Source organism: Salvelinus sp. IW2-2015, linkage group LG4q.1:29 (genome assembly GCF_002910315.2).
Source record: "Salvelinus sp. IW2-2015 linkage group LG4q.1:29, ASM291031v2, whole genome shotgun sequence".
Classification (NCBI taxonomy): Eukaryota; Metazoa; Chordata; class Actinopteri; order Salmoniformes; family Salmonidae; genus Salvelinus; species Salvelinus sp. IW2-2015.
In genome coordinates, this window is record NC_036842.1 from 31,197,824 (window position 1) to 31,211,331 (window position 13,508).

Below are 13,508 nucleotides of genomic sequence, written 5' to 3' on the forward strand. Positions count from 1 at the left end.
TTACAGTAAATGCATGGAACATAGTATACAATTAATTTGTGTGTCCGTTTTTAAGTGAATTCCAATTACTTTCTATAAGGCTACTATTAATAATTTGAGCTGCACTACATGTATATTTGTAACTGCATTGTCTGGACCTGTAGCTTTGTATTAAACATATTTGTTGGAATAAAAGTGCCATCAACTTATAATACTATTATGATTATTTACTTGTAACTCATTTAAGAAGGTCTAATTATTGCAAAATGTCATTAGGCCACAATATTTCGTAATATGTAAAGACATTTGTGTCATATTATTTCTAACATCATAGGCTACTTTAAAATAATTAGGCCTGATTTCTAATATGCCTGGCTGTCCATATCAATAATATTTTAATCATATAAAATGGTTTGTAGGTTAGTAAAAGGAGGAGGTTAACATCAGGAGGAGCTGTTACACAAAGCTAACGTAATACAGGAGGAYGTTAACATCAGGAGGAGCTGTTACACAAAGCTAACGTAATACAGGAGGAYGTTAACATCAGGAGGAGCTGTTACACAAAGCTAACGTAATACAGGAGGAYGTTAACATCAGGAGGAGCTGTTACACAAAGCTAACGTAATACAGGAGGAGGTTAACATCAGGAGGAGCTGTTACACAAAGCTAACGTAATACAGGAGGAGGTTAACATCAGGAGGAGCTGTTACACAAAGCTAACATAGTCCTTACTGAAAGTCAGTGGTGGTCAACTTTGAGAGATAGTCTATATGTTATTTTACTGTTCCTTTAAAGAAGATGGCCAATGTGTCGCACGGACAACTGGTAAAGTACGCCACAATGTAATTTTATTCAACATTCTGGCATGTAGAGGTCGTGAGAGAACTTTCCTGATTCAAACGCTAATTTCGGCCTGACAGAATTCAATGCAATTTAATACCGCGTTTCCTGTCAAGCGGCGGTGGAGACGAAGGGGTGCTCGACATCGTGCACTGTCTGCGCGTGTCTGTTCTGTGTGTGGATGCTAAAAGCTGAAGAATTACCAGGGAAATTAAATTAACGTGTAGGCCCTACGAGTAATTCAACCATAACCAGGTAAATTGAACTAAGTAGATGTGCCGTGTGTGTTAATATTTAGAGGTTGTCGAGGTGCACAATACAAATGTTTTCTTCGCAGAAAAATTCCTGTTCTACAGCAGGCCCGCCAGTAATCTTATTTCTCAATACACCGAATACGTTCAGTGGGATATCCCCTATTCCGCCTGTTTTATACCTTTCTATTAATATCGTTATTAGTGAGAAAAATGTTGTCGAATTACCGGTGTCCTTTGAGAATATGATAACGTAAAGAGAGGGTTTGATGGAGCAGTGGCCAGGTAGTGGAGGAACATGGTTGCTCTGCGGTGTCTCCTAGTGATACACACCGGGCAATAGTGCAGCCCGAGCCGCTAGAGGGATACGGGCCTGCCGGGGGTGGCGTTGCGACAACCAAGGCATTGAGGTTCGGAGACAATGTCCTCAACATACGATTTTGTTGGAAAGTAAACGTCCCTATTTATCAGCTATAGCCATATGCAGACGATGTTACTGTTACCACAGGTAAAGTTAAATGTTTGTATGGATGGTAACAAATTATTTTTGGATTCAGTGTTAAAAGTCGTTCTCGGCTGTTATGTATGATGACGGCAAATCACATTTGGACATGGATTGTCGTCTTTTAACTGGATATACAGTAAGTTACATTGACTCATCTGTCCACGTTGTATTCGTGACCAAACGATATCTGAGTTTTTGTGGTATATTATTTAATTAAACAGTAGCCTAGGCTTGGTCTTCTCTGGGCTTACAGCCCTCCCTTCTTTCGCATCTGGCTACTGCAGCCTGGGATGTCGGCGACGTTGTTTATCACTCTACTTGGTTGAAACAGAATGGCGGGTTTGAGTATCGCGCTACACATGACCGCCCCTTACACCTGCTAGTTTGATGCAGTGTATTCGTGCATGACGTAATTTGGTTGAGTGTTAAATTAATAAAACGTTCATATTCTGGCAGATTTAGTCTTTTTACCAATTTAGGCCAATGCCCTTAGTGCATTGCTGTAGCTATACCCTGTACCTATACCCTGGTCTCAATTGGGATTCCCTGTATAAATAGAGGTTAAATTAAAGCATTGTAATTATCATGATACTCAGTAAAGGACAATTTCAGCAGTAATGTGATGTACTTTTCAAAGGTTTTCTATTCCTTTCTAAGTGCATAATCAGAAATACAAGACCAATATGAGGCATTGTGCCCATAGGGGGCACATGGGCTGTTTCAGGTGTTTGAAAAATGCAAAATTCTCCAACTTACGGACAGGGGATGAGCTCCCCTCCAGACCACCCCCTCACATACTTTGTGCCCCCTCATCCTTTGTGCCTATAGCCTACAGTGAAAATCTGAACAATAATAATAAAAAAGAATGTATTTTAGTATGATATGAATACAAAAGCTGTATTTTGACTCTCTTGTTTCCTTTTTTGTTTCAGATGTAAAGATGTGAGTGTGGTCTGAGGCAGCTGTGATCCCATGCTCCAGCCCCCCCACCCACCCCAGCACCACACTAGAATGTACTTGAACTTGCCTCCAGTCGCGGCTTTGCACACAGAATGGAGGTCATCGTGCGGTGGTCTGCCCAGAGGCTTTAGCGGTCTGCCACTGTGCTTCAATGACTCTGACAGCGACTTGTCCACCACTGGAACACCCATCTCAGAGAAGGTCCAGATGATCATAGAGAGCCTAAGGAGCACCCAGTCCTCACTCAACATGGGCGACGAGACAGAAGGGAACCAAGTGCTATCAGGGCAACCGGTACAGGAGGCTGGAGCCCGGGGCTCCCAGGGCCAAGGCTTCAAGGTCCGGAGGGGGCCTCCTGTGGTTATCGAACCCAAGCCCAAATTCAGAGGCCCTCTTCCTCTCACTCACACTGATAACTTGCTGGCACTGCCAGAAGTTTCCTATAATGTTGATTTGGAGAGTTCTGACGGCGATGACTCTGTAGATAGAGGCATCGAGGAGGCCATTCAGGAGTACCTGAAGGAAAAGGATGACCACAAACGCAAGGCTGAGCCAGAACCGGCCACTAATATTTTACAGCCACCCAAGATTCCCCGGCGGGAGGCTGCTCCAACCTTTCCAGAACCTACTAAACAACATTCCGACAGCAATAAGGTTTTAACTGCCAGCAACCAGGTTCCGAGAAGTGTCAAAACAGAGACACACAACACAGCACTACCCATGAAAAAATGTTTGAAAAGTAAGATACCCACCTGCAAAGAGAATCCCTTTAAGAAACTGGACACAATAAGCAATGCAGCGGTGGTAAAAAAACTATCTTCTTTGCAACAGAAGAGAGGCCCCTCTAATTCCAACCCTCTCTCTGACAAACAGAAGAGTCCTGTACTGAAAGCAGTGAAGTTGGAGGAACACTTGTCTGACAGTGACAGCAGCAGCAGTAGTGATGACGGCATTGAGGAGGCTATTCAACGCTACCAGCATGAGAAGAAGAAAGAGAGACATGAAGGAGGCAGACAGTCCTCCAAACCCCTTCTCGTCCTCAAAGAGGAGTCAGACTCCAGCAGCAGTGATGACGGAATAGAGGAGGCCATCCGCCACTACCAGCTGGAGAAGCAGAAAGAGAAGGGTGTACCGAAGCTCTCTCTATTTCTACCCAAACAAAAGCAAGTGGGTAAAGCAGGGGCTCCCCTGCACTGTCCAGAGAGCACAAGCACTCAGGCAGCGGCCATGAAAAAACACAAACGCTCTAAAAAGAAGAAACCTGAGACTAGGGATTTAAAGTCATCTCTACATTCTCAAACTCCTGGTTCCTCACTCTCTCTTATCAAGAAGAGATTAGCAGTTAGCAGCCCCAAAGGGAATGGCCTCCTCTTGTCGACTAAAGTGGAGCCGCTGCGAGAGAGGGAGCAAGAGCAGCACACCACCCCATGCCCAGCCACTCTGAAGGTGAACACCACCACCACAGCTGAGCTGATGTGTGCTGAGGCCATCCTGGACATTTCTAAAGCTGTCATTAAAATGCCAGGGGCCTTTAACCCTAACGTAGCATTAGCAGGCCATATCAATATTAACAGTAGCTCCACGGAGTCCACCGCCACCACTTCTCTTATCTCCACAAACTGCCATGGTGCTGATGATGATGATAGTAATACAAGTGATAATGAGAGCTCCATTGATAGTGAGGATGGGATCGAACAGGAAATCCGGAAGTTTCTTGAGAAGAAAGCCCAAATGCACAAACTGTCATCTGGGCCCGGCTCAGATGTTGGTACTACAAGTCCAGGTGGAAACAACACAATAACAGAACCAGAGAAAAACACCAAACTGAGTCCGGCCCAGAAGAAAACACTGAGGCTGTCTGTGACGCAGAAAAGAAAGCGCAAAGAGGAAGGTGGCAGCAGGAGGAGTTCCAAGGAAGGAGAGAGTGATCTCAAAATGAAAGAAGAGGCACTCCCAAAGCATTTGACCAAGCATGACCAAAGGTCAAGGTCATCTGTTTCCACCCTGAAAAAAGCCCCACTGAAATCAGTGAGGGCCTCAGAGAGGAGGGGGGAACCTAAGAGTGGAGACAAGAGTAGCTCACTGGACAGTGACGAAGACCTGGACACTGCAATAAAAGACTTGCTCAAGACTAAGAAGAAGTTGAAAAAGAAGACTAGAGATATGAAGTTGAAGTCAAGGAAGGGCCTTGAGGATGAGGAGCCGCTGCCTAGAAAAACATCAGAGTTAAAGAAGCTGGGTATGGACCATGTGCCCAAGACTACCAGCCTTTTGAAAACTAGCCTTAAAGTCACTACTACTACTACTGCCCAGAGTAGTAACAACAACAGAGAAAAAGGCATATTTAGTAAGAATGTGTCACAGTATCCACAGAGCAATGAAAAGAAAGAGCCCCTCAACCAGACAGATGAGATGGACCGATCTCAAGGGAACAGGGATGTAGAAGGCCTGTCAAGAGAGACTAACCCAGTTGTTGTTCACATCAAGGAAGAGAGCAGTTCAGTGGACAGCGACGACAGCATCGAACAGGAGATCCGAAAGTTCCTGGCAGAAAAGGCCAAGGTTTCTACTACCACAGTGAAAACAGATGATAGAGAGGAGATCGGGAATGGCAAGGGCAAAACTACAGTCCCTCTCACGGAGAAATGCATCAAATTGGAAAATCTGCTGGCTGAAATTCCAAGGATAGACGTTACTCAATTCCCTGACCTGCCTCGTCAGAGCAGTTGTGAGCAGAGAGGAGTTCCGGACAGAGGAATCTTTCCAAACACACCCCCTATCCAGCCAGTGCCAGGAAACCACACCCCAGAAACAGCCAGGGGGTCGTGCCTCCTCTCAGCCCTCACCCCCGGCTCCTATCCTCCAGCGCTGGAGCCTGCCAATGGCGCTGTTTCTGGGTCTGCCAGATCAGAGAAGAGGAGGAGCTCTAGTTCAGATTCAGGAAGCGGTGATACCCACCAGAGTGCCAACTCTGAGATGGCAAGGGGTTACAGCTACAGGTCATTTCCCAGCACCAGCTACCCCTTGCCCAGGACTGACTCGGAGCAGTGGCGTAAGAGCCAAGTGATCCCCACCACTGAGACAAAAGAGAAGATCCATAACAGGAACCCATTCCAGTACAGCTCACCTAGTTTCGGTGAGAAGACAGCCACCACTCCAGCGTATCAGTGTGTAGTACCAGCCAGTATCTATCCGAGTAGGAGGAATATTGAGCCTGCACCGGATACACCTGTCTCCACCCGTCCTGCTGCTGTACGGACTGGGAGCAGCATCAGATCACCGCTGGTTCCATTCCACCGCCCCTCATCCTCAGAGACTACATCTACGTCGGCTGCCGTCTTCAGCTCCCCGTTCCCCAGCCTGACCAGGAGACCTACGGAGACAGGACCATCAGGGAGGTACTTCCTTCAGAGTCATGGGTCAGGCAGCCGCTGGGGTCAATCCCCAACCCTGACCCCGGGGCTGTCGGAGAGCAGCGTGGTACACGTGGCCAAGGACAAGACGATGTTTGTTGAACTGTTCACGAACGAGACCAACCACGTTCAGGTCAGAAGCAGGGAGGTGAAAGTGAGTGAGGGAAAGGAGGAAAGGAGGAGAGACTTGCCAGCAGGAGAGAGTGAGAGAGAAAGGGAGTGCAGGAAGACAGAGCAGATAGGAAGACGAGGAGAGGAGTGTGTAGATGAGACCGACGTCAGCGAGTCAGATGAGAGGACGAGCCCAGAGCAGCAGGGCTTTCACACTTTGTAAGTGCAGGCTTTTTCCTTGTTTGTTAGGTCACATAGCAGCATCACATAACCTTTTTTTAAATATTAGTTAGCCTATTGAGTGTGCCCTCCTTCCTGGTGGATGTCAATTCAAGTACATTTGTTAGTTCGTAGGTTCCAATGGATTGTTTGTTGTTAATACACACACAAAGCCTTTTTTTATATGTTTGTACATTTTATACATCTATTTAAATACTATAACGCAATGTCATTGAGAATTTAAGACTAAAATGTTCCTTTTTTAATTTGTGCTCTTAGATTATTATTATTTTAAATTCTTATCATTGAAACCCTTAAGCAATATCAGCCACTGCCCTGAAACAACAAGCAGAGTGCATGAATGTTAGTACCACCCAATGCACAGCTGTGTGTCTGGTTGTTTCTTACAGGAAATAAGATGGTTATTTTTGTCTCACCAATGTTTCACTGACTGTTTTTGTAAAGATACAACATATGAAAATCCTATCGAAGCCCTCTTAAAGTTATCAGGCCAAAGATATAGGCCTAACCACCCAAATATACTATATGAGTAATTGGTACAATAAAATATTGGGTCAAAATGAACAATTGAAGACATCATTTTACAGGGAGCAGTGAGTTAGGGTTTTGTTGCTCCATGGATGAGTGACTGAAGGGACTTATTTTTATCATGCAAATACGTCAGACTGTATTCAACTAATATTTGTGTGTGTGTTTGTTCCCATGCCCTCCTTGTAATTTGTCCATCGGCCAAAATCTTCCCTTTGCATTCTAATATAGTCTTCCTCTTTTTTTTGTGTGGCATTAACACATTTTAAACAAAAAAAGTATCATATTGTATTCTCATGACAAGCCAGTTTAAACCTTGTCATAAAGTAGGCATTTATTTGTTTGTTCTCTTTTAAGGGTTCTGTCAGCAGTGGTTAAAATAGCAAAAGCAACTAACCCCAGTCACAAATGCTGTTTTTACATGTGGTTTTTGCATATTTGCTCTGTTCTGTCGCTGAAAATATACAAATACTTTTTAATCATGAAGAGATTTTCCTCTACAATCATAGGCACATTGCCCATATCAATGGTTGATTTCCCTCTGACAAACTGTCAACAGCACACACATCATCAACGCTCTTTGTATTTCTTGACTTGCCATTTGGTTGATTTTTGTTTGATGTTCTAGTAGTTTTCTTGAATTTTGTTATGTGAAAATATTATTTATTTTTGTTTATGGAAAAAAGGAGGGAAAAAATATTGTACTGAACATGCTGTGCATCGCCAGTTTTCATAAGTATTTAGCAAAAATTTAACTTTTCTCCACTTTCCCTGTCAAAGGAAGAACTTTGACTATCTTTTAAAGTGCAACTGTGTAATAAAGAGTGAATTTCATCAATAGTGGTGCATCTCTTATCTAATTCAATTAAAATGTATCCTCAACAATATTATAAACACCTTGATATTCCTCAACAAAGATGGGCCATACATACATTACAGCTCTTCAAGGTGTTCTTATCAGCTGCTACTCTTCAGAAGGACACTTGCCACTGGAGAAATGTGCATTTCTGTTAAACCAACTGTCTAACTCATGCTATATTATCTCTGTATATGACTAATTTAGCTAATGTTAAAAGCCTTAGTGTCCTCCGACCTCTCTTCTCATCATATTACCAAATCAGAATTACTCAGCAGTGAGGGGTTCAGCAGTACCTTGGTCCACAATACATTATATTAGACAGACAGACTGACTTGGATACATGAATGAGTAACTCAAAGGCTTCTCTCTCCTTGATCTCTCAACATTTTCCTCTGGTAACAGCATGTAAAAGTCTGGTCTGCGGCCAGCCGGCCACACCATTTACATTTCTCTACTGTTGAGAGTGATATGATCGTACTGGCTTCATGGTTATCATGATGTTCATAATGTCTAGTGCATAAGCAGAGTGAGGATAGGAGTCTGTGTTCGACATCAATTTTGCTCAGTCGCTGATTGCCGACCCCAAATTATAGGGCGTGTTCCTCTGTCCAGGCTTAGCTGACGCATGCCAGATCTTACAATGCCTGGATAGGTATTTTACAGCACGTGAACCACATGTTATAGCTATCTGGTGTATGACGGCACAGTCGATGACGTGGCACGCAACCATTGGTTGATGCATGCAACCATAATGAGTAGTCATTTATAATGCAAGGTGATGTATAGATCAGTCTGTCTACATAAACATGCACTGATGTTTCCTCCTCTACTCTGCCTTTCTCCAGGTCTCTGTCCAGCGCCATTGACCCTGGTATCACCCTCAGCCCTTACATAGCATTGAACACAGAGGAAAGGAGCAAGAGGTTCAGATGGATGTGTAAAGCTGTTGCTGTAAATCAGCCAAAGGTACAGTGACGTACGGGGACAGTTAAGCACGTTGCACACTGCCCATACAATGCCAATCAAACACCAACTAAAAACAGAGATGGATAGGTGTGCCTAGTGCTTAATTTGAGCCGGCACCTCCCTGTTTTAGACTGTTTTGTTCTGGGAGCTGTTTGGCCGGATCCGGTACCTCTCATGGCATGAAAAATAATTGTCACTTTTTACAATGTAAAAATTCAAATGAAAGAGATCAAAGATGAGTTACCTCTTCGTTTATTGTCCTGCCCCAACCCACCCCAAAAAACATAATGAGAAAATGTCGATTTTCAGCCTGGGCCTGATATTCTAAGAGTTGATTTGGGTTGGGCCAGCCCTGACTTATGGTTTGCGTAACATTGTAACCTATGTTTGAGACCAATGCGTGGCCATGGCTGTGTGAGTAGCACACCTGTATCTCTCACAGAACTAAAATATTCCCAATGTGTAAGTGCCTCTACTCTCCTGCTCTATGCCACTACGCAAATGCGATGATATGCATGCAATGCTTTATTATTAAGGTAATAATTTTTTCTTATGTGTTCCAGTAACTCAGAGCTCCCCAGGGCACCCCTCTCTCCCGCTCACATTTTTTCCCGGCACCTCCCGATTTACAAATTAAGTACTGGGTGTACCCCTATGTTTTTGTTGGAGTTTATTAGGCATTGTAATGGGCAGTGTGCAATGGGCTTTACAGTGTGTTCCAATCTGTCTGGAATAGGTTTGTGATGAATTGGGGTTTGTTGGCTTGGTTTGTTAACAATCGATTCTTTCTGGGCTCTTTTTCAGAAGACCAAGTTTGAGAAACCTGTGAAGAGAAAGCTCCAATTTCTACCTCTATCCAGGTACATTTTGTAGGCAAATCTTGTCATATTTAACCTACTTGATAACACAATAGTACAACACATAGATAAATAAAGGATTAGACACAGACATGATTAAATTAGAAGATAAGGAGGGTTCATTGAGTGTAATGAATTATTTTTCTTTGCAGGAAAAATAAATCAACTGGGAAGTAAAGCAACAGAAGCACAGATGTTTTTTTTACAGGAAAATCTTTCAAGATTTCTTATCAAACATTTAAATGAGTATATGCCATTTAGCAACTGCTTATATCCAAAGCGACTTAGTCATGTGGATGAAAACTGTTATTGTTGGTGAAGAGGGTTTGTCTGTTGTATGTGAATTGTTTGATTCTGAATTATGTTGGTTATGTTGAAATTGCACTTGTTATTGTTCAACAATGTTTTAATTATTTATATTTGTTTAATATTTGGATACATCTTTTTTTTTTATTAGGCTATGGGTTCTCAATATTCAAATTGACAGTTGTTGAAGAACGTTTTCAATTTCAATAGATTTTATAGATTGACTTCTACATCACATTCATATTGATGTTAAAATATAATTTATTGGGGAAAAAACAGTTCTGAAAATCAACACATCCCAAAAAATGTAGATGTTACAGTATTTGGCTAGAATTTGACAATAAAATGTGTAGGCTACAAGAGAGTACAGTATGGTTCAGTAACTGGTATTACAATTCAATAAAGTTTTTGAATGAGCATTCAACTACATGCGTGCTCATGGGAGTTGTGGTCCAATGGAAATTATTGACACGTGATCTAGTGCGTACGACACATCCAATGGACTTCAACTACCAGTCGCATATTTCTTTGACCTTCAGTGGGAGGGGACAGCACGAGCAAGCATGGCAGCAGGAGTTTTTACCAAAGGTACATTTTTATTTACATTATACAATCAAATCAAATATTTTGGTTATGATTATGACATGAAATATGTTTACCATCTCTTTTGCTACCTTGCAAGACTGTACAACCTATCCTCGTTTTTAATTGTCCGACAATTCAATTACACAACCATTGCTAACTGGCTAACGTTAGCTAGCAGTAGCATCACACATCCAAATCAAGTTGGATGGCCAACGTTACAATGTAATGTTTTATATGTTGTAGCTAGCTGCTGTCTTTATCGTCTGACTGCTAGCTAACTGACTATGCTGGTGGGTTTCTTGTAGGTTTGTGCGGGTTCCGCCAGCCCCGGATTGTTGCAGCTGGATACTCCTGTAGTGGACCTCTCTATGCGACTGCTACCGCAGTCAAAACACTCCCATTGCAAACTGACAGCACGGGTAGGCAGAGTTGTCAGTGACAAGTACAGTTAGCTATCTTACAGTAGTTCATGCTATGGATATTTAACACGAATTCATAAAGCTTCTCTACAATCACAAAGAACTAACCACTTCTCGATATATATTTTTTTTAATAGCTGTCACTGACAAGATCCAGAACTTGCCTCTTGAAATGCCAGATTTCTTTCGCTTGTCAGAACTCTTCTCCTTGAAAGATCTATTCGATGCCAGAGTGCACCTTGGACACAAGAAAGGCTGCAGACACAGGTTGGATGGCTGATTTTCATAGTTCATCTGACAGTTATGTTCTCTTTGTGGTTCGTATTGACCTTATCTACCATATTTACTTTACTCTTGCATCAGAGTAAAGTAAAACCAGCTGGATTATCTTCATAGGGCAACATGAAAACATATACATATATTTTTTTATTAATCTTTTCTTTAACTAGGCAAGTCAGTTAAGAACAAATTCTTATTTTACAATGACGGCCTACCAGGGAACAGTGGGTTAACTGCCAGAACTGCCTGTTCTGGGGCAGAAGGATAACTTGTCAGCTCAGGGATTCGATCCAGCAACCTTTCGGTTCTTGGCCCAACGCTCTAACCGCTAGGCTACCTGCCATCCAAATACATGCCTTGCAGATTTCATATACAGAGACAGACAGCATACTGTAGGTATGAACAGGAGTACATTGTCACACAAACATTGATCTTGATTGTCCCTTCATCCCTCTCTACTAGGCTGATGGAGCCCTATCTGTTCGGCAGTCGTCTGGACCAGGACATCATCGACCTGGACCAGACAATGGAGCACCTCCAGAGCGCCCTGAACTTCACCGCCCACATCGCCTACCGCGGCGGAATCATCCTCTTCGTCTCCCGCCGCCGACAGTTCGGCCACCTGGTGGAGAGCACGGCAGGGGACTGCGGAGAATATGCCCACACACGCTACTGGCAGGGTGGTCTGCTCACCAATGCCCCAATCCAGTACGGCCCGGGGGTCAGGCTGCCTGACCTCATCGTCTTCCTCTCAACGCTCAACAACGTCTTCCAGCAGCATGTGGGAGTCCGTGATGCGGCCAAGATGAATATACCCACGGTGGGGGTAGTGGACTCTAACTGCAACCCCAGCCTGGTGACATACCCGGTGCCTGGGAACGATGACACACCAGCCGCAATGGAGCTGTACTGCCGCCTCTTCAAGATGACCATCAACAGGGCCAAGGACAAGAGGAGGCAGATGGAGCTGCTCCAGGGTCTATCACCAGCGGGCCTCACACCGGGCTCCTCGTGAGAGGCGCTGGTGGAATTAATGAAGGGCCCCTTTTTGAGTTATTTGAAAATGCATTCTTCAATTTTACTCCCTTGAAGTTAACCCTGATCTGAAATGATAGGATAGGTGAAATCTCTGCCTTTTGGCTAAGATCAAGTGTAGTATTTGAAAGCAAGTGTTCCACTTCATTGTTTACAACAACATAACAAATAAATTGTTATTGGTCGGGTGTATCGAAATGCTTGTGTTCCTAGCTCCAACAGTGCGGTAGTATCTAACAGTTCACAGCAAAAAAACACATCTCAAAGTAAAATAATGGAATTAAGAAATATATAAATATTATGTTCATGTCAGATTAGGGATTTATGCCAAGGGTGTGTAAAGCAAGCATTTAGGTGCGGCAGGTAGCCTAGTAGTTAGTGTTGGGCCAGTAACCGAAAGGTTGCTAGATCAAATCTCTGAGCTGACAAGGTAAAAATCTGTCGTTCTGCCCCTGAACAAGGCAGTTAACCCACTGTTCCTAGGCCTGTCATTGTAAATAAGAATTTGTTCTGAACTGACTTGCCTAGTTAAATAAAGGAAACAATATATATATATAGTCAAACATGGCCAAGGACTGTACTGCTAAAATGCTATATGAAGCACTGTTTTTCAGCAACAGATTTGGTGCTATTTGTCTAGATTTATCTGTGGAGAAACTGAGGTTTACAAAGTATGTAATTGCAATGTTTGCTCCATCAAACTGATCATGTTTCCAGATTATTTCTAACATTCAGCTTGACATTGTCTGGTCAAATAAAAAAGAAGCTATTTCTGTATCAAATTACATGAATGCACTCATGCTATTTATCAAGTAAGCTTTCTTTTCACTAAATATGTATGGTCTCCTCGTGTGCTTTTTCTACATTCCAACTATTTCCTTGAATTGTAATACTGGGCTAACATCTTAGTGTACCCAGTCATATAAAATCAATGTCTGAAATTATATAACATCCTTATCATTGTAGCAATAAAATACAAAATGGCGCTGGCATGTATAGTGGCTGTTTTATGGGTTCCTGACCAATTATACTATTTTCCTCTAATCTTAACTTTTTTTTCTTTTGTACATTATGTTTCTGCCATCGTTTCATATAACCGAAAAGAGCTTCTGGACATCAAAACGGTGATCACACCTCGATTTGGATGAAGAATTATACTTCAATGACTCAGCCGCTCAAGACATACTGCTCACCCGGGACCAGGTCCTAATCCCCGACACTCGGAAGAGGAAAAGACAGAGATATAGAGGCCGACGTGGAGGCAGCCTGATGAAACTACCTCTAACCCATGTTCTATTGGCAAATGTACAATCACTGGAGAACAAATGAGACAGGCGCCGTTTGAGAATGTCCTATTGTAATAACCTATGCTTCG

The 13,508-nt window shown here is 43.0% G+C and overlaps 2 protein-coding genes across 3 annotated transcripts; both read left to right on the forward strand.

Moving 5' to 3' along the window:
- Positions 1-468: 468 nt before the first annotated feature.
- Positions 469-10,191, forward strand: LOC111961807 (protein phosphatase 1 regulatory subunit 26). Of its 2 annotated transcripts, none has more exons than XM_023984351.2 (5): positions 469-804; positions 2,508-6,278; positions 8,532-8,652; positions 9,457-9,512; positions 9,662-10,191. In XM_023984351.2, exons 2-5 carry the CDS (start codon positions 2,548-2,550, stop codon positions 9,684-9,686), a joined length of 3,933 nt encoding a protein of 1,310 aa, XP_023840119.1. In that variant the 5' UTR covers positions 469-804; positions 2,508-2,547; the 3' UTR covers positions 9,687-10,191. The 2 variants fall into 2 exon arrangements, with proteins under 2 accessions (XP_023840119.1, XP_023840118.1); XM_023984350.2 differs by lacking the exon at positions 469-804 and adding an exon at positions 862-1,074.
- Positions 10,192-10,303: 112 nt separating this feature from the next.
- Positions 10,304-12,970, forward strand: LOC111961808 (small ribosomal subunit protein uS2m). Its single transcript, XM_023984352.3, has 4 exons — positions 10,304-10,403; positions 10,706-10,819; positions 10,957-11,086; positions 11,561-12,970. The coding sequence occupies exons 1-4, from the start codon at positions 10,379-10,381 to the stop codon at positions 12,111-12,113; spliced, it is 822 nt and encodes a 273-aa protein (XP_023840120.1). The 5' UTR covers positions 10,304-10,378; the 3' UTR covers positions 12,114-12,970.
- The last annotated feature ends 538 nt before the right edge of the window (positions 12,971-13,508 follow it).

What these genes read in the sequence shown, in the direction of transcription:
- LOC111961807 (XM_023984351.2), top strand. Translation starts at nt 2,548, where the DNA reads ATGCTCCAGCCCCCCCACCCACCCCAGCACCACACTAGAATGTACTTG. An exon ending in CAGCAGGGCTTTCACACTTT is followed by an intron (nt 6,279 to 8,531) that starts GTAAGTGCAGGC and finishes GCCTTTCTCCAG; the next exon opens with GTCTCTGTCCAGCGCCATTG. An exon ending in CAATTTCTACCTCTATCCAG is followed by an intron (nt 9,513 to 9,661) that starts GTACATTTTGTA and finishes TTTTCTTTGCAG; the next exon opens with GAAAAATAAATCAACTGGGA.
- LOC111961808 (XM_023984352.3), top strand. Translation starts at nt 10,379, where the DNA reads ATGGCAGCAGGAGTTTTTACCAAAG. An exon ending in ATTGCAAACTGACAGCACGG is followed by an intron (nt 10,820 to 10,956) that starts GTAGGCAGAGTT and finishes TTTTTTTAATAG; the next exon opens with CTGTCACTGACAAGATCCAG. An exon ending in AAGAAAGGCTGCAGACACAG is followed by an intron (nt 11,087 to 11,560) that starts GTTGGATGGCTG and finishes CCTCTCTACTAG; the next exon opens with GCTGATGGAGCCCTATCTGT.